Source organism: Astatotilapia calliptera, chromosome 7 (genome assembly GCF_900246225.1).
Source record: "Astatotilapia calliptera chromosome 7, fAstCal1.2, whole genome shotgun sequence".
NCBI classification, from domain to species: Eukaryota; Metazoa; Chordata; class Actinopteri; order Cichliformes; family Cichlidae; genus Astatotilapia; species Astatotilapia calliptera.
This window is the reverse complement of record NC_039308.1, coordinates 7,480,648-7,501,478: the sequence shown is the minus strand read 5'-3', so window position 1 is coordinate 7,501,478 and position 20,831 is coordinate 7,480,648. Positions and strand designations below refer to the sequence as shown.

The window sequence follows — 20,831 nt, the reverse complement described above, 5'->3', positions numbered from 1 at the left end:
TACTCTAAGCATTATATGTGTTAGACTCTAAGCTGTTTAAATATTTCAAGAGGTTTTTTTTTTTTTTTTTGTTTTGTTTTTTTTTTTTAATCTTTAACATTAATAGAGTTTAAAAAAATAAATAAATAAAATAAAATAAAACGAAACCACTCATTCACACTCCTCAATTCTCTGTAGATCCGTTTTCTGACTGAAAACCTGAGGGGGTGGTTCCAAACTTTCATAACAATGGCGTGAGTTTGCATTAAAATAACCTGCTCAAAAACAATGTTCACTTTCTGTAAATCTGTTACACGTAACACGTCTGATATCAATCAGCATGTATGTTTTTGTTTTCCAAAAGGCATTCAACCTCATTGTACAGCAAATTGGATATAATATTAGATAGAATGGATGGTAATGTGGGGAAACATTTAAATAGATCAACAGTTTATCAAATACCCAGACCAGTCCTTTTGGCTCTTACAACCATGTCACATTCAAAGTCACTTAAATCACCATTCTTCCTCTGATGCTCAGTTTGAACTTTAGCAGCATCTCCTCCCTGTGTCTGCATACTTAAAAGCATTAAGTTGCTGCCATGGTGCTGGCTAGTTAAATATATCAGCTGAACAGGTGTTTCAAACAATGAGGTGAGAAGTGTATCTTTTGAAAATGTGGCAAAAGTACATACATTCTTTACTTGGATAGAAATACCGATACTTGTGTTAAAAAATACTCCAGTGAAAGTTACTGATTCAACTTCTTTACTCAAGTGAAAAAGTACAAGCTCTGAAATGTATTCAAAGTAAGAAAGTAAAACATAGGTCTTATATAGCGTTATAAATTATGCATAATTTATGTTTTTGCTCTTTCATCCCTTTGTGTGAGACAACCCCCCACCCCCATTTAGGCTCAAACCAGTTTGACCTTTGAACCTAAAGTAGCGAGCCTGTTCTGAAATTTTAAGTAAAAAGTTCAGCTATTTGTTTAAAAATGTAGGGAGTAAAAGTAAAAAAGATGGTTGAAAAAAATACTTAAGTAAAGTACAGATACCTGTAAATTCCTCTTAAGTACAGTAACAAAATATTTGTACCTTATCACTTCCTTTAGCTGATATTTTGTAACATTCTTGTGTATTTCTACCATCCATATATAGGAATGTATAGGAAGGCCAGTTATTGTCTATCAAAGAAGAAATTCATGTAAAATGTACTTTTGTTCTTTTGAAATCAAATCTATTTGGAAATGTCTGAGAAGGAAACTCTTCTTCTTCTTCACATCTGAGCAGCTAGACAATTACAATCAAATTAAAGCTGCGAGCAGCGTTTTGAGGGTCCTCGCACCCCAGGGCATCGAGACACGCCCAACACCTACACCCAGCATGTCCGATCTTATGTCACATGGATGGAATTCATGCGTAGAACCACCAGCTAAAATTTCATCTCATTCAATGATGATTATAGTCGTCCCACTAGGTGGCGCTCTAACTATTACTGACAAATGGCATATCAAATATTTCCGAGCTTGACTCTCGACTCATACATACGAAGTTTGGGAGAGACTGAACTTGGTTTCTGAGTGACAGCAGATTAATGCTTTTTGGCGAGTGATTGAAACTCCACGTGCCGCCATGACCACCCCGTTTCCCTGAACGTAAAAAGCTTCGCAATTTAACATCATTAAGGTCTTTAGATCCCCTGCACTGGAGATCGAGTCAATCTAATGTACGAGGTCTGAAAAGAAGGGAAGGTGTCGCCAAAATGACACTTTAATTTTGAAATGGCTGACTTCCTGTTGGATTTGGGATATTGCTCCAAGAGACATTTTTGTACATCTTGATAGCTTACATAAGCTTACCAGGTTTCAAAATCATAGATGAAACACAGAGCAGAGGCTGATGTTTTTAAATGTTGTAGGGGGCGCTGTTGAGCCATTTTGCAATATTCCATGAAAATGATCACATAACAAGAAAGCCTTCATGACATTAGAGGAGTGGGCCAACTCCTAATTTTCTCACTGAAGCATCATGAGGGACTGAAGTTAATATTCACCGCTTTTGAGGTGGACCTGATGAACCTGTGATAATCAGTATATCAAAGTGAAAGACATGACATTTCCTGTTCCCACTAGGTGGCGCTCTGCATATTCCTGACAATGGGCATATCAATCTGTTCAGGGCAGGTCTGTCATCACGCCTGAAAATTCTGGTACTGATCAGACTGGATTTCTTTGACTTATACTAATTTTTTTCTTCATCAATACTGCTGGGGTCACACCCTTAACAAAAACTCACACTTTTCACTGTAACCAAAGACCAACTCCTTAAAGCTTTCCTAGAGAAATTTGAGTTGCAGATGTCACCCATCACTCTCAGTGCTCGGGCCCTAATAAATGTAACGTTTCTGCCGCTGTGTCCGTGTGTATGTGCGTTTGGGAGGGGGGGCTCGGCTGTTACGTCACGCTAGCCCCACCCAATCCAGGAAGCGTCTCTTGATTAGCGGCAACCCGTCAGAGGAGGGCTGCGACGTAAATAAAAAAGCTGGAGTTTCCGAGGATAAACCAAAGCCTTTCTTCTCCTGAGCGCGGTGCCTGGCGGCGGTGAAGTTGTGAATAAACGTGTGTCTGGGTTATGAAGGAGTAGCGGTGTCATAAAGCTTTGTTGTTGTGTTGTTATTGTTAAACAGAAAGCGGCGTTCACGCTGACTATAAAGCTAACGTTAGATAAGTTGAGCTCCACATCAGACGCGTCTCTTCCCCCCGGGGCTGCCGAGGACAAGGTTAGTACCGTTACCGAAGCCTGCGAGGACAGCCACAGTACCCATGAGGCTTTGTTCTGTTTACTTCACCTCCTCAGTCTTAGCATCGCACTGCCACACGGATCCCCCCCTCCCCTCCCCTCTCTCATCCTCTACCAGTCCAGATGATGTCATCATTTGAGCACCACAGAAACAAATCTGCACATCTCTTTTTCTTTGTGCTCTTAAGTGAGGTCCTTTCACGTGACAGCCACTGCTTCCTGGTGTAGCCCTGCTATACACCCTTCTACAAAGACGTGGCTGTATCATAGTGATTGGGCTCTTAAAAGCAGACTCTCAGATTTCAAATCCCTGCACATTCAAATCTCCATGTCACCTGTTTTCCTGCAGACTCCAGAATGCCAAAGGAGGCAGACCACATGGAGGATGGAGGAGACAAGGAGTCGAAGGAGGAGCAGAGGCAGGGGGCTTCTGGGGAGACGGTTAGGAAGAGGGTCCGGGCGAACACTCCGAGTCCTCACAGAGGCAACACTCCACAAGGTGATCAGGCTTATTTTAACTGTTCAGTACTGTCTGCAGGCTTGCTCATTAACTAATGAGATCATGATCGTATAACAGAGACTTTGTAAAAGCATCAGATTTGTTAGACTTCCTGGTTAGTTTCTGTGAAACTTTGTTTTAATTCAACTGAATAAACTGGCTAAACACATGAATGTGATCTGGATTAAATGTGTCACAGCCTGTCATGTGACTGAAATGAAAACTGAACAATAGCACATCCTTGAAAGTAGTGCTGTGTCATACTGCATATCTTGGTATCCATCTGATACCAAGTAAATGCTGATACCAATGCCGATACTTTTAAACCTGTAAAGGCACCTTATTTAGGGACGAGCAGTGTGTCGTGATTTATGAGATGTATCATCATTAATTTACTCATTTTGAACACATTTGTTGACCACTAAATCACTGTGATTTACTGTGATTGTGATTACGTACTGCAATAATTAGTAATTACAACAAAAAACACTATTCAGCTTTTCATGTACTTTGAAACCCGGAATATAAATGTGCCCACCCGTAAAGCACTTTGGGTCAGCTTCTGTTGGTTGAATGTGCTATATAGGCTATAAATAGATGTGACAATCAACACACAGAGGTTCAGACATTGTTCATAGTGCATGCTTGAGGTGTATTCTTTCATTAAAAAAGTATATATACATACATTTATCGACCCTGTCACTCTAGTATTGCTCTGATACCGATACCAGCGTTGGTGTCGATACTATTGATATTTGGATCGATCCGCCCACCTCTACCTAAAAGTACGTTTTCAAAAAAGATTTACTGGTTCCTGCTGCTCACTGTCATTTCAGGCCTTTGCTTCCCCTGCAGGCCTGTGTTTCTGAGGGTAGGTCATCCATAAACATGTTGGCTGTGAGACCTTCTACATACATGTGAGAATATGTCCTGAAAGAGGCAGCACAGATGGTTTAGCAGTCTGGCTGGAGTTGGGCTCGGACCCCTTCTTCTTGCATGCTGTGAGAACAGCTCAGTTCTTCTGTTCAAACATGTGATCTTTGCCCTGTTTTTGACCACAGGAGTCAGACCATGAATGCTTCAGTTCACAGGCACATGCCTTCAAGCGTTGGCAGATAAAATCTTCTTGTCTGTGTTGCTTGCTTGTTTTGACCAACTTGGCTCTTGCAGTCACTGCCAGTGAGTCAATAAGTAGAATTGTCAGAACTATGTACAGAGACGCTTCATGTCAGTGAGGCTGTGTGATGGGTTTATTACTGATTGACTGATTTTTATCTAGAGCTAGCCAAATGTAGGTTGCAAAAAGAAGTAGAATGATAGATGTATACAAGCATTTGCAATTAGCAGTTATCGGTTACACTGTCCATGCAGTATATACATCATCCACCTCTGAAGATTCAGCTGTACCTTCTCAGTAATGACAACTAATTGGTTATGAATTGATTGGTAGGTTTACTAAACCTGGACACACCAAATTTGACAGACTACTTTGCCTCGTTGTTGTGCGTTCTGTATTAAAATGCCATGTTTTCTAAGATGCTTGGCAGGTAATATCATTTGGTTTGTGTGCTGAACACAGTAAACTGTGACACGGTGTACATTAAAAACCTTGCAAAGGGGTCTGGAAAGTCCAAACATCAATTCTAGCTCCAGCTGTGGAGGATGCTAGCCCTCGAAAATGTAAAAAAAACCTCAAAACAAAATACTCCTCCAAAGCCATATATCCACATGAGTACTACTAAATATGTGACACAGTGTTGTCCACTTAAAAACAGCTTGGACTTGTATAAGACGGAAAAAGATTAACTTTGTCAGTTCTGATGTAGAAAATGCTCTCATGTGTTTATTCCCAGATTTAGATTTGTGCAGATGATGACTTCACGAGAGTGGAACATTGTGACTTTTTGTTTTTGCTCATGGCCGTGAGCCACAACAACAGAGGCTTTGCTTAAAGGCAGGTGTGCTGCTGAACAGAGAGCTTTGTTTAGACTCTGACTGATGAATTGAGGAGATCAACGCTTATTGCACTTAGTGTTGCCTGCTTGTAAAACATTCACACTAAATCCATTTGGAAGTGAGAGATAATGCGCTCAGTAAATGGGTTTATATCCAGTGTGTTCTCCAGATGAAGGAAACTTTATCTTTTGAAAGAATGACGTGTAATTGTGTACAAATATATACATTTTCTCTTTCTAGCCAGCCCACCCAGGTTTGTCTCTGTGGAGGAACTGATGGAGACAGCTAAAGGAGTCACCAACATGGCTTTGGCTCATGAAATAATGGTGAACCAGGCTTTTCAAATCAAACCCGCGGAGCTTCCTGAAGGAAGGTGAGGACTGGATCTTTTCCTCAGTGTGAGTTCTTTCTTGCTGCAGATATAAAAGCATGCGTGTTGTTCTGGAACAGTTTGGAGCGCAGAGTGAAGGAGATCATGCACAAAGCATTCTGGGATTGTTTGGAAGCCCAGCTGAAGGAGGATCCACCGTCATATGAACACGCCATCAAACTTCTGGCTGAGATCAAAGAGGTGAGATGCTGAAGCCTGCATTCATTCGTATTCTTCAATCATCCTTCTCTAGATTTAACCAACCTCTTTTAACCTCTCGTCTCCCCTCTTTTAGACACTGCTGTCTTTCTTGCTACCAGGCCACGGTCGTCTGCGCTCTCAGATTGAGGAGGTTTTGGACTTGCCCCTGATCCAGCAGCAAGCTGAAAATGGAGCTCTTGACATCGGTCGTCTGTCCCAGTTCATTGTGTGGATGATGGGCTCACTTTGCGCCCCCAGCAGAGACGAGGACATCCAGAAGCTGAAGCAGATCACTGAAGTTGTGCCTCTGCTCAAGTAAGCCATGGAAGACAGGTCATCATTAGCTCTGCATGTTCCAGGCTGTGGTTTATTTTTAGATTGTGTAATTTCATTCCCATCAGACCATGCAGCTCTCAGCTTGTATAAGAGCGACTGTTCTTTGATTATAGCTCAAAGCGCTATTAACAACTTCTTAGTACAGATCCAGACTTACCAAGACTGAATTAAAAGTTTGGCTTGTCATGAAATGTGTATATTTCATCATCAGTGCTTAGAGTTTGCCCATTTTTTCCATCTGTCATGTTTTAGGGCCATATTTTCAGTGCTGGACCTGATGAAGGTGGACATGGCTAACTTTGCCCTGAGCAGCATCAGACCACATCTGATGCAACAGTCTGTTGAATATGAGAGGAACAAGTTCCAGGAGTTTTTGGAGAAACAACCAAGTAAGGGATACAACTTTCATATTTACTGTTATGAGCATTATTAGCTTTAAACATTACATATGATTATTTAAATAGCACAAAACCCGCAGTGTCTAATTCTACTGTATTCAGACTAATCACCTGCAATATGAAATACAGAACCCCAAAACATATCTCTCATTAGCTGGTAGATTTGTAGACGTTAACATTGTGCAATGTCCTTTGCACCATCTTGAGTACTGTGATACCCACTGATTACCTCTGTAGCAAGACTGAAACAGTTGCCCATTTGTCATTCAGAACATGACTGTAGGAGCTGCAGCTCTAATAAGATGTACTACAGACTGTATAAAACATGGATGTAGCTTCCAGATGTGAAAAGTGAAGCAAAGTCAGACTTTCCACTGAGGTTGTATTCTTTTTATTGGCCAGCAAAGGGTGACTCAAAAAGACTAGTTATGTGGATTTCTGTTGGAGTATGGCCCTCAGTTTTCTTGCTCTGTGACTCAGGACTGTATCAGCTCAACATCCAGGTTCCAGTCATATCAAATACAACATAATCTTTATTTTATTAATTATGCTCCTCATCAGAATCAGGCAGCGGGGGTCTTGACATCTGGATGCCAAAACCTGAACAAACGCTTGAGGCTTTGCAATCTGACTTCACAAGCCAACATTGTGACAGCTATATGCGTGTTTTATATATGCAGTTTGTGGCGTCCATTGTTTTCTAATTGCTCATTGCTGTTTGTGAGATATCCAAAGATCAGAAAGGATACAAAATTGCATTTTTCTGTAACCAAACATCTTCAAATTTGACTGTTTGCTTTATTAACGTATTTATTTTTTATTTTTTACAAAAGGGAAATACTCAATCTGTCAACCCACAAATACTGCAGTTATAAGTTACACAATGATTGAATGCTTTTAAAAAGCATGTGATGTACAGGGGTGTAGTCACTCCTGTGTGAATGCCACTTCTTTGTTATACTTTTTGAAAATCAGGTGAATTTCAGCAGCACGCAACAGCTTTGATTTGATGCAGTGTTTACACATAGACTTAATAATTCATCTTATACCACTGTGCATCTCTGCTCTACTCAAAATATTTGTATGTTTGCCCTTCTGTCTAGTGTAGTCTGAACCTTTTACATTTAACAATACAGAAAACTGAAAAAATCTTGGTTATAGACTCCTGTATTATATTCTATAATGATGTAATACCGCTGACTAGTACTGCTATTATTATACTGAATAATAACAATGATCGTTTCTCCTTCAGATGCCTTAGACTTCACTGAGAAATGGCTTGAGGATACAGTAAAAAGCCTGCAAGACTCAGCAGCAACAGGTGGTGCTGCATCTGATTCTTCACTCCACCCCCTCAGTGTTCATAATCATGCCTATCTTCGCCTGCTCAGGTGGGACCACGACTCAGACCCCTTCCCGGAGGTAAACCCAATAAATCCTGGTTCATTGTATCTCAGTGCTTGTTTAGATTTCACTTCTTGTGTTCTACGCTTCATCCTTAAATTCTCCTCTGCTTTTATCTACAGACGGTGTTGATGGATCAGGTTCGATTCCAGGAGATGCAGCAGGAGGCTGAACAGCTGGTTCTTCTCTCCTCTGTGCTGCTCATTGTCTACACTACAACTGGGGAGGCCATCTCAGGCCTGCCAGGACTGATGGAGACCCTCAAAAACACTGTTAACGTCTTGCTTGCAGACATGCATACACCGTAAGCACAAAGATATATATATATATTTTTATATTTAAAGCTACAGTGGCCAAATTTGCCTTCATTTCTTTCAGTTCACTTCCTCAAGCACTAATTATTCTCTATGTGAATAAACAAAGGTGGACAAATATGACTGAGCCAGAGTGGATTTAATTTGACTTGCATTAATGCGTAAATTGAACGACTTAGGATTAGTTTGAATTTCAAGGTAACTTTCTCTGGAAAGGTCCCATGCTGACATATTCTGCAATGTGCCTGATCTGAATTCAGCAAAAATAAAGAGAGACACTGTAGATTCCATCAGTTTCACAGATGTGGTGATGTGACTAGTTTAGCCTCATTTAGACAAGAGTAGTGTTGTTTCCACGAATTGTATATGAAAGATGGACCACTAATTTCTGGACAACTTTTTTGGACTTTGCTGTCACTATGTTAAGGGGGTTTTTGTTTATTTTTTTCTGGTCAACTGGAACCTTTCTGTGGAGTTTGTGTGTTTTCCAACAGTTTTAAAAGATGTGCTTTGTACTAACTATTTAAATGGTAAATGGCCTGTATTTGAATAGCGCTTTACTTAGTCCCTAAGGACCCCAAAGCGCTTTATACTACTTTCAGCCACACACCCATTCACACACTGGTGATGGCAAGCTACATTGTAGCCACAGCTGCCCTGGGGCACACTGACAGAGGCGAGGCTGCCGGACACCGGCCCTCTGACCACCACCAGTAGGCAAACATGGGGTTAGTACAGGGGTGGGCAATCTCACGAGGGCCGGTGTCCCTGCAGGTTTTAGATGTGTCCTTGAACCAACACAGCTGATTTAAATGGCTAAATTAGCTCCTCAACATGTCCTGAAGTTCTCCAGAGGCCTGGTAATGAACTAATCATGTGATTCAGGTGTGTGGACCCAAGGTGAGATCTAAAACCTGCAGGGACACCGGCCCTCGTGGACTGAGCCCACCCCTGGGTTAGTATCTTGCCCAAGGATATTTGGCATGCAGCCAGGAGGCAGCCTGGGATCGAACCACCGACCTGATTAGTGGCTGACCTGCTCTGCCACCTGAGCTACAGCCACGCCATTTATTCTAAATTGGCTTAATTTGTGAACATGAGAGCAAGAGGCCAAAGCAGTTACAATTTTTTTGAGACAGTGTTTGATAGATGGCTATGAAGTACTGATTACATACAGCTTTTTTTTGTAAAGTTAATTGTATCAGTAAAATAAGTTTATTATATATTAAAGGTTGTAGCTTTTCTCCAATGAAAAAAAAATCCAAGAAGTTTTGGCTCAAGACAGATGGGTAAAAAAGCACTTTTGTCCCACAATACTACCGACTGTCCACTGTTAGCCATCATAATGGAGTAAGGTTTTGCACACTAGGGTAGCGAGTTAGTTACATGACTGAAAACTATGGATAGAAGATGCATAAAGCTTGGCTTTTGTTGTGAAGCTTATTAACTTAACAACTTGTATTGTTATAAAACTAAAGCTTTTTTTTTGGTCTGTCCTAAGTTCATTTAGTGCACAGGAGGTCTTGGCAACCATTGGGGAGAAACTGTGTGTTGAGCTGAGTCAGTGTCTAAGCCAGCATGGCTACTCTCCATTCTCAGCTGACCGAAAGAGCGCTCTGAAGGGGCAAATCTCCGCCGCCATCCAACCAGACAACACAGTCCGCATGCTGATGGGTAAGAGCACTTACTTCTTACTTCCTTAGAGGCAACACCAGCGGTGCACAGTTCAGTGAAGGTGTTTGTCAGCGACAGTTAAACTCTCTTCTCTCCTCTCAGAATCTCGGGTTCACAACTACCTTCTGGCTTCCCTGGAGTCCAGCCAACATAAGACCCCTCCTCCTCTGCCAGGAGGTCTGGCTCCAGTCAGCAAGGAGCTAAAAGAGCTTGCTGTTCACTTCAGTCGCCTTGTCAACTACAACAAGCTGGTCTTCTCCCCATTCTATCAAAAGACCCTGCAGAAAATACTGGCACCAGGGGAGAGTCCCGGCACAGACACATAAACTCTGCAGGGAGGGAGAAGAGAAATGTGGAGAGCAGTCTGTGATTTTTTTGCAGTTTCCTCTCACTAGTAACGGTTAAGATTTAAAGAAAACAGTCACGGGAGGTGCCCAGAGAAGTATGCACCTTAAACCAAGTCGATTAGAAAATAGACTCACATCTCAGTTACATTAATCCACAAAGTTGTTAGCTTGGAAAAATGTCAAACCTCATATTTGTGACCTATTAGCAGCTGTCTTGGATGAGCCTGTATTCAGTATTATAGCATGGCAGGGTATCATTCGGAACAGTTTAATACCCAGAACTAATATTTTGGGGTATTCTGCATCTTTACCATACGTGGTAGAGTCCTTATGACTTAGTTTGCGCAATATTCAATTAAAGAAAGAATTCAGGAAGATAAAGTGTCAGCGTATGTATCATAAAAGTGTCCCAAAGTAGGAAGATATAGGATCTGAAAGAAGTTAGCTGCTGTCATTACCAGCAAATTAAACTGCCGACTTTACAATTGAACCCCCAGGTCTCCTGTTCTTACACAATCCTTTTTCCTAATTTAGGAAATTCCCCCCAACATCCAACAAGCTCCAGTGCTGCCCCCGCCTGTCAGGAGCTGCCAGGAGATGTTATGGTATTTCACAGATGTGTTTGCTTTATTACATTTATCAAAAAAGAGCCACAATCTCTACTTAGAAAGGGTCATTTAAGTATATTTGAAAAGGAATCTGTTTACTCAGGATAAACAAGTCACTGAGTATTTTTAAAACGAATTTGTGGGGGTGGGGGAAAGTGTTTTAGTGAATCTGCCTGAATGCTCCTTCCTGTTAGCTCCTGACAGGTGAGGTGGAGCTCTTCTAAAACACTGGCAGAGAGCTCCTTGATGAGTTGACAAAGCTGACCCCTTCAGTGAGATATGTGATGGGTAAAAGCCTTAAAGTATTTAGAAAGCATCAGTACGTTACGTTTTTTTAACTTACTGCTCGTGGCACCGTTTAACTGGCACTCTAAGCAGTTGTGTAGCTCACACAAGCGAAAGAATGAGCAAGACAGCAAATGCCTGCATGCTGTCTTTTACACTGGAACTGAAAGAGAATACAGAGGGTACAAAAACTATACACCTTAATCTTTTTGCAGCATTTAGTTCATGCATCTGTAAGTACTAGTGGATTTTTTTTAAACAGACAGGGGACTCCTTGCAGTAGCTTCAGAAATATGTACAATAACCCAGCTAAACAAATTCTTCACTATAAAGTAAATTAGTTTCCTTTAATGATGAAGGTTGGACTTAAAAAACCAACAAACAAAAAGATGATCTGAATCTCTTCTATACCTGCTCACAGAAAAAGAAAAGGATCCGTTTATCTGTTGGAAATAATGGTGTGCAGACTTTTTGTACCCGCAGTAAGTGAGATAGTTTCCAGCATATTAGATAAAATGAAAATAACCTGCATTATATGTTGTACTGTAATTTTTACCAAGGGACTTGTGTTGTTGACCAACTCGAACTATTTTAATTTAACTGATGTTTACGTATTGATTTTTTGATTGTTTTTAAGAAGCTGGAACATTTCATTTTAACAAGCACTTCTCGTTGGGGTTTGGCTTTTCTCGTGCATATTTTACAACTTACCACACAGCTGGTTGTAACACTGTTTCACTCCTTCAGGCAGAATGACGTCAGCCATTCCCCAAATGAATAACACTCTGACTGATCACACTGACTACACTTTGAATGTTCGTTGAACATGACAATAAAGCGTTACGTCCCACACAGCAGTCTGTGTTTATTTTTGAATCCATCTTCACATCAAAGAGCTTGATTGCGTTCATCAAAAACACTGTGAGGGAAATAAAACGTTTAAAGATTTTATAATAGAGCTCTCATTATTAACTCCAATAAGATTTGGTGCATTCTTCTGTGTATCGCTAGGCTGCTTGCATGCAATACACTTATATAGCGGTAGGTGGCGCCAGATCTCAAATTTAAAAACCAGTACAAGGCGTTGCGTTTGTGCAATAAAAAGCGTGCGATCAAATACTTGCATAAGAGCAATTTATAACCAGAGGGAGACTTGTACTTATTCTTCAAAACAGCGTGTGTTTGAATTAAGTTTTGTTGGCAATTATGACCACTATTTTAATGTTTTTGAACATGCCTACAAAGAAACCAAGAAATAAGTGCAACAGCATGATGGGAGCATGCACTTTGAATGCTTTAGAGCTGACTAAGTTCGCACTGTTGTAACGCTAACATGCATTGTCTTGTCCTGAACTGCACTGGGGTGTGTTTTGGCTAATCCAATAGCTAACTTGTTTCACTTATATTATGACTGCCTGGCTGCCATTTTGTCCGTAATCTTAATTACTACTAAATCTACATAGAGTAAGCTCTGAACGTTATTGGACAATTATAATTTTTTTAAATTTTCAGCTTTAATTTAAGGGTTTTAACAGAAGTGCAGGCCTGGCATAACATATCAAGGGAGGTGGTGCACTTTCAAGCAGTCATTGACTGCAAAGGATTTTCAGCCATGTATTAAAAACAATCTTCATATCTAAAATTATACACTATGATTTTAGATTTTACAGTTGCTTTTAAACCTTTCAAGAGGAAGGAATAACGAAAGAAAAAGGCTGACATTCCCAAAGAGTTCATGTAATATTTGAATTAAATTCAAATATTCTAAAAGTTAGTCAAAAACATTTGTTTTCATACTGTTTACGCCAAATCCAGACCCTACCATCTGAACGTCACAGCATAAAATGAAACTACAATTTTGTTGAGCTTGTGCAAATTGTAGCCTCTGTTTCTTGCTCCTATCTGATAGATGTGGCACCCAGTGTGGACTTCTGCTGTTGTGGCACATCTGTCTCAAGGCTGGACTGTTGTGCATTCAGAGACGCTGTTCTGCATGGCTTGGTTATTTGAGTTCCTGTTGCCATCCTATCCGCTTGAAGCACTCTGGCCATTCTCCTCTGACCTCTGACATCAACAAGGTATTTTTGCTCACAGAACTCCTGCTTAGTGGATATTTTCCCTTTTTTGGACCGTTCTCCAAAAACCCTAAAGATGGCTGTGTGGGAAAATCTCAGTAGATAAGCAGTTTTTGAAATACTGAGACCAGCCCCTCTGGCACCCACATCCATGTCACTTAATAAATCACCTTTCTTTGCCATTCAGATGCTCAGCTTGAAAAGCAGGTTGCTACAATGCAATGCTATTTGGCTTATATATTTGCAGTTGAACAGGTGTACCTAATATGATGGCTACATTCAGCAAAGTATTATGAAGTAATGTGCAAAATGACACTTGCAATTATTGCTTTCAATTATTCTGCATCAATATACATGTGATCTGATTCCCCCAGCTGTATGCATACTAACTGTGGATGTGATGGAGAAGAAAACAAAACATTTGAATTTACATTTTATTTAAGAATTAAACAACAATTAAACATCTTTGAGTGTTGTGTTTATCACTTTGGTGTGCAATCCAGTTATTACCGATGAGTGATTCTGTTTGATTCCCTAAAAAGACTCAAAAATAGCAGCACACAGAAGCTTCAGCTGATCACCGCTAACACAAAAGGCAACTTTAATTTAGGACCAGAGAACCAGAAGCAACCAGTACTCCTGTGTTGGTGTATTATTACATGCCACCGACTGTCCTTTGTGCCATTTTCTTTGTCACAGCTCAGCTAGAGAGTGTTTTATTTAAACATGGGGATCATGCCAGCACAGTGAGCTAGAATGAGCTAAAAGAAGTATAAACATTATCAACTGACTTGTGGTGAACATGGGGGCTGATGAAGCCATGCGTGTAAAAACAAAGCATCTTTTTTTGGAGTGGATACAAATTCATAGTACTGTAATAAAGTTCAAAAGATGATGAAATGAACAGATTGGTAAAAACAAGTTTTAATTCTGGCACATCTAAACAGAAATCAAACGTTGCAGCTCAGTCAGTGTTTCATGGAGACAGCACTGTTATTATTTTACTGTCCCCTCCCTCTGCCCTCCCCAACATTCCACACATGCGGAGAAGCAACAAGCTACCGAACCAGCAGCAACAGCTAGCCGCCCGCCAGCAGCTATCTCCGTGGGGGACGAGGCGTATTAACATGCAAAAGTTTAGAAACACGGATTCCTTGTCCTAAGCAGGCACAAGAGTGACGTTCGGCGCAACCCGAGACGGCTGTGGAAAGCATGGGTCACGTCGGGCTCTCGTAATAGATAGTTATTTGCGTTATTTAGTGCTTCAAATGTGCGAAAAGTCGCTCGGTGTGTCCTCGTCGTTGAACAAGATGGCAGCAGCAGCAGGAGCAGCACCGTTGCAGGAATCGACTGTGGTGCGGGTCCTCGTTGCTAGCCAGCTCTTTCACACCCTGGGCGATACGATTTACTGGTTTTGTTGAAGGTATGTCACCTTATCTGGCAAGGCTGGGCGTCAAATGGACTTTGTGTGCTGCGCTGGTGTTTGTTTCATATGTCCCTTTAACGTTGACAGTACTTCGCTCATGGCTAGCTTGTTTGCTAACAGCTGCTAACTTCGATTTGTCCCCTGTAGCTGGAAACTGTTGGCGATAAAAACGTGCTTAATTAGAGCTAGGGCACACGGTAGCTATTCAGGTGTGTGGTTTTAGTGTGCCCTTTCATGTGTGTTCATTTTTAAGTAACTTTAGCTATGCATTTTGTTAACTTATGCTAACTTGAAAAAGTTATGTACTGAAAAAACGACTTTATTTGACACATTTTTGTCCCTTAGTAAAGATATAACACCTGTAAAAGTTCGCACTTGTATTTTTGAGTGAGTTTGAGTAAATTACTTTGCTGCCTGTCAGTTTATAAGTTCCAACAGGTGTCTCGGCTGGTGTTGCCCATCCCCCAAACACGTACACACACACACACACACAGCCAGGCACACATCACCCTCCCCGTGTGCTAACATGCCTCTCTAGATTGATCAGTAACAAACTGTGGGGTGGACGCTAGCTGGACCCGTGAGCACATACAAACACGCAAACACTTGTGTGTGTCGTGGCTCTCTATTTCAGGCTTGGGTCTCGTCATCCTGTGGGGATATCAGGCTACCTAAGCCTGGCAGTGAGAAGGCAGAGCAGCACTGGCTGTGTCGGTGGCCCCCAGAGACTGGAATGACATATTGGCAAGTGTAGGAAGGTGGAGATGTTGGCATCAGCCATATGGTGGTGTCGCCTTTTTTTTTTTTTTTTTTTTTTTTTTTCCTGTAGCACCATCAGATTATTTTTAGTGTTTGCTAAATTTGCTGCTGTAGTTGTTGAATGAAGAAAGGTAGCGGTGAGGGAGGCAGTGGAAAAATATGGGTTTGGTTTTAGACTACAATGATGTCAGCAAGAATTTTAATTACAGCCACACTCCACAGCTATTTGCCAGCTCATTTCTGCTCTGAGTAATATTGTTGTTAACCAGAGTCTGAATACAGATCTATATTGAGAGAGAAAAGTGTGGTTGCAAGTGTTACTGTCCATCAGCAGTTTGTCTAGTGAAACACATCAGCCCTGCTGGTAATAAGAGGTGTGTTTTATTTTAATGTTGACTTTGAGGCACACCCCTCTGCTTGTCTCAACCTGCATTGGCACTTGGAATGAAATTTTGTGCTTAACGCAGCCGGCTTCATGAGCGTCAAACTGGAATCACCTGAGTCCCAATGTAACCCAGCCAAACACGGGCATTCAGGAAGTATGGCTGCAGCCTTTGCCTATGCCTGTTATCGCGGTGTACAGACTTGCTGCAATGAAAGGAAAGTTGCAGGAAAAGAATAAATGAAGGCAAATATTTTATAGTAGTGTGTAGCATTAGACAATGGGATGTTAAAATATGTATGTTACACAATGGCTAACACTGTTCTCTAATCATATCCTATTTGGTGTAAAACTAAATCAAGCATGTTTGTTCTTTGGCTGCATAATCACTTTCCTTTGTTTGTATATTCCTAACTTCCAGGGAGATGTGAGTAATGCCAGCAGTGCTTCATTAAGGTCTGAATAATTAATAATTCGGCCTAATGTGTCCACTCTAGTCAATGATTTAACTGTTTTGTGGGACAGATGGACATTGCTCACTTAAAAGAGTTTAAGGGTTAACAAAAGTCCTTGTTCAGCTTTGGGGGCATTAGGTACTTTTTCAGTTTGGAAGAGAAAATAAAGGATTAATTAAAAGATTGCTGTTTGTTTTCAGATATAAAAACGGATCAAGCCACAGTAGTCTTACCTGGTTGATTTCAACCCCACTCAGTGTGGTGAGACCCTCTTCTTATTCCACTTCTCCACCAGTTAGTCCTTGCTCACCTGATCTAGTCTAAAAGAAACCTGATACTGGCTGGTCAGAGCCCAGTGGTCATGGAACAGTCCTAATCCTATCAAGACAACTTGAATTACACTTTGCTGAAAGTTTTTTTTTTTTTCCCCCAAAAAAGCCTCCTGCCCATACCCCATCTCTTATAAATTCAGTTACCCAATAAAAACCATCAGTAAAATTTATGCTTTAGATTTCCATAAAATTATACTGCCTTTCTGTCTTTTTGTGAACATTGAATACACATCCATGTTGTTTGAATAGGCCTACATCTAATTTGAATTTGATTTGAACTGTCAGCTGAGAAAACTGGCCTAAACCTTGGTCTATAACGTCAGTGTCATTTGTGATTTAAAACATGTAATCCAATTCAACAAAGCATCTAACATTAATAAACATTGTAGATTGTGCTCCAGGGCTATCACAGTATTAAATTTTCACTCCACAATTATTTTGGTAAAAAAGAAACACACCAAAAAAGATATCTGTACAAAATCTTTAAGAAAAAAAGTCTGTATTCTTTTAGTTGGCTCTATAACTGAATGTGTTTGTTATCGTTTGTTTTGGGAAATTAAAATTGAAATCCGAGTGGATGGAGGTGATGAGTCTAACTGTAACTCTACAAAAGCATAAAAACAGTTTGAGAAAGCCTATTTGTGCTATAGGCATGACATGAATATTTAATACTTTAATACTATCAATACACAGTTATCATGACTCTCACATTGTGTCACATTGGTTTCTAACCATGTTATCACACTTTAGCTAGTATACGCCTGGTGTGCTACCACAGTGTTCTGACTTTAGAAATGTGAACTCTTACATTTTTACAGCATAGATCACATTGTTTGCTGAACAAATGTTTCCATTAATACATGAACATCAGTAATAGACAACTACCTAAAGTAGAAAGCACTGAATAGAAAAGTGAGTGCTTGACATGAAGATTGTGTAAGTTTCTTTAATGCATGTTTTGATCTAATATGCTTCTAGGATTTGGGAGTGAGGTGTGCCTTAATCAAAGAATCGTTGTTAGATCATTTGGATTACAGCATTGCAAAGGCCATAAAGTAAAGCAGTAGCTACTACAGTTCAGCGTCCTCTCTTACAGATGGTGTTACTTCTGATTTTGGTTTTGATGCTAATCTAAATAAGCACTGTTACTTCAGTATCATTGCCATATTTGTAAAATGTCACTGGTTGATAACTCATCGTGCCTTTATGGTGGATTATTTTCCCCTCCAGTACTGCTTGCAGTGTGGTTCTGCTTGTGTGAAACTGACCCTTGAGTATAGCATGCAGAGACAGGCCAGAGATGCAGCGGGCTTCCCCCATCTCTCATTACAGGAGGCCAGTTCCCCTTTCCTGTAATGGTGAAATGATGAGTTAATGTGTATTTGCTCTGGTGTCCTTTGGTATTTTTTTTTTCTTTTTGTTTAAAATCTTGGCTCGAGAGAATGGTGAAGGAGAAGAAAAAACTTTGGTTCTACTCTTTACTTTTTTTTGAATGTAGCATTTTGGTGTGAGTTTGTTTTGCCATGCTTTAAATGATTAATGTGGCTTGTGTTTCTGTTCTTTAGGTATGGCCTCACAAGTCTTGGTCTACCCATCACAGATGCACTCAGCTCAAACAAGTGCCTTAGGAACCAGCAGTAGTGGTACCAGCAGACATATAGGTGAAGCCCACCGCAGTAATAACACCAGCAGAGCCTTTCAGCACCGACCACCACCCAAAACCTATGTGATCGGAGTCAACTACGGTATTGCATATCCCAACAACGTTGTCCCATCCTCAGTCGGGGCTGATTCAGGGAGACTGCACGCAGGAATACAGCTCGGAGAAGGGGGGCTGTGGGCATTGCAGACTGCAGGAATACAGAGTGAAGAGAACCTAGGAGAAGGTCCAACTCGGACCCAGGATCAGCAGTCTCTTTGCCAGAGCAGAGGCAGAGGCCCACAGGAAGTGAGGCTTTATAGGGACAGTGGTGGTACTCCAGCAGGAGGAGGCCTGGACTGTGGGCTGCTGAGTAGGGCCTGTATCAGAACGCAAGAGGACGGTGGTAGAAACAGAAGAGTACCGAGGCCAGGAGGATACACCAAACTTTTAGACACAGCTGCCATCCAGAAATGTGAAAAGAAGACAGGTGAAAGTGGAGAACAACTGCAGGGAAACAACTGTGTCGGAACCATGCAGATAGTGGAGGAGGTATCTGCTCTGCCTTCACTTCCTCCTCCGGTGGCCATGTTGCAAACCAACACTGGGAACTTTGCAGACACTGTCAGATTAGGAGGTGGAGGGATGCCTGCTCAACACAACAGGGTGGAAGGTGTGACAGACATTGGAATCAGGGTGGATGGATCTGAAATCAGGCCAAATGGCAGTAACGAGGCAGTGGCTGGAGCTACAGTGACTAGAGCTGGGTCAGGAGATGGTGACTACCAGTTAGTTCAGCATGAGGTTCTGTGTTCCCAGAAGAACAGCTACGAGGTTTTGGAGTTTCTGGGTCGTGGCACCTTTGGCCAGGTGGTAAAGTGTTGGAAGAGGGGAACGAGTGAAGTGGTGGCTGTTAAAATACTGAAGAACCATCCGTCTTATGCACGTCAGGGACAGATTGAGGTGAGGAACTGTGAATTACTGTCTGTTGTTAGTGTGTTAGCTGAAATCTGCTGCTGTGTTACTCTGTGCATGCCCACAGTTTTGTTGCAGCATCACACCAAAACCGAACAACAGAAACGGTTCAATTTGCCTTTTTTTCCTCTCTCTCCCATAATCTTTTAACAGCTGATAGTCTGAGCCTATGTTATTTCCTTTTGTTCCAGGTTGAGATATTGGCACGGTTGAGCAGTGAGAATGCAGAGGAGCACAATGTGGTGCGTGCTTTGGAGTGCTTCCAGCACCGCAGCCACACCTGCCTGGTGTTTGAGATGTTGGAGCAAAATCTGTATGACTTTCTTAAACAGAACAAGTTCAGCCCACTGCCACTCAAAATCATCAGGCCTATTCTGCAGCAGGTAAAACAAACTTTTCTTTTCTGCCATAGAAACACATAAGATACAGGACATATTGTATGATGATGCTTTTAGAGCTGGCACACCTAGTTTTTAATGGGCTAAAAAAAATGCAGAGCACCATTTTGAATCATATTTTGTATTTGTGTTAATTCCTGCAGGTGGCAACAGCCCTAAAGAAGCTCAAGTCTTTGGGTTTGATTCACGCTGACCTGAAGCCAGAGAACATCATGCTGGTTGACCCCTCCAGACAGCCCTACAGAGTCAAAGTCATTGATTTTGGCTCAGCCAGCCATGTCTCCAAGGCTGTCTGCTCCACTTATCTGCAGTCCAGATACTACAGGTGAGTGCTTTCACTCAATTCTGAATCATTCTTCAAGACTCATGGGAGTCATTCACCAGTGGGTGTGGCGTGATATGATAGACATTCCTGTTCATACTTTGAAAGACATTTTGAAGCTGTTCTAAAATAATTTGCTGTGTAAACTTGCTTTGTTATTGTAGATCAGAATGCAGCCTTCACTACTCCCTGTAGTTTTAATGCAGCGTTATCTGTTACCATATCATAAGAGAAGCATGATGTTTAATTTTGAGATAAATGTTTATGGTAAACATTTTTATTTCCTGTAATGTGACAATTAAAGTTTTAGTTTTACTGTAATTATGGGCTTTTAAAAATTTTGAATAGGACTCACATTTGTCAAAAAGGCCCCTAAATATGTTTAAAAAAACCAATCAGTGCATGCATCAGACTGAACCCAGCTGGTTTCCAGTAGTACAAAGTGTTCAGAATAAGCTTCACATGGTAGAATATTTTTAGGAAGATCAGATATGTCACGAGGTGAAATGTCATGGTATTTGTCTTCATAACATGCTAGCACAGTGATTTGACTTATTCCCATGGGTAATGGTTGTTTGTGTGTTTCTCCCCGTTTCTCACAGGGCTTAGTGAGGTCTTGCCTGAGCATTGTGTGTTTAGGCCTTCTCTGTTATGTAAAATGACGTGGTCTGTAACAACCTGCACACTCTCATTGGGAGTTCATTGACATGTCTTGGGAGCTGTTTTTTCCCCCTTCTGTATTTGTATGCATTTTTTATGTACATGCCTGGATGGTACATCTGAGTAGTTCTCAGTGCATCACGCCCTTAACTTGGCTGATCTTGCATAATGTGCAGAGGAACTGAAATGTTTATATGAGGAACAGCGTCATGAAATATTTGGCTTGTCTTTCTGGCC

General features: G+C 41.1%; 2 protein-coding genes across 3 annotated transcripts in view; both read left to right on the top strand.

The window, feature by feature from the left end:
- The first annotated feature begins 2,427 nt into the window (after window positions 1-2,427).
- Window positions 2,428-12,025, top strand: tcp11l1 (t-complex 11, testis-specific-like 1). Its single transcript, XM_026172783.1, has 10 exons — window positions 2,428-2,759; window positions 3,129-3,278; window positions 5,475-5,607; window positions 5,685-5,805; window positions 5,900-6,120; window positions 6,394-6,530; window positions 7,792-7,961; window positions 8,066-8,247; window positions 9,759-9,931; window positions 10,034-12,025. The coding sequence occupies exons 2-10, from the start codon at window positions 3,137-3,139 to the stop codon at window positions 10,255-10,257; spliced, it is 1,503 nt and encodes a 500-aa protein (XP_026028568.1). The 5' UTR covers window positions 2,428-2,759; window positions 3,129-3,136; the 3' UTR covers window positions 10,258-12,025.
- A 2,251-nt stretch (window positions 12,026-14,276) lies between these two features.
- Window positions 14,277-20,831, top strand: part of hipk3a (homeodomain interacting protein kinase 3a) — a 38,163-nt gene continuing 31,608 nt past the window's right edge. Inside the window, exons 1-4 of one of the 2 annotated variants that reach the window (XM_026172781.1) lie at window positions 14,277-14,669; window positions 18,166-19,202; window positions 19,406-19,597; window positions 19,756-19,937. In XM_026172781.1, the coding sequence (XP_026028566.1) occupies window positions 18,168-19,202; window positions 19,406-19,597; window positions 19,756-19,937 (1,409 nt within the window). In that variant the 5' untranslated portion in view covers window positions 14,277-14,669; window positions 18,166-18,167. Of the gene's footprint in view, window positions 14,670-15,512; window positions 16,530-18,165; window positions 19,203-19,405; window positions 19,598-19,755; window positions 19,938-20,831 lie in introns of those variants that run through there. The other variant, XM_026172782.1, reaches the window with a different exon arrangement.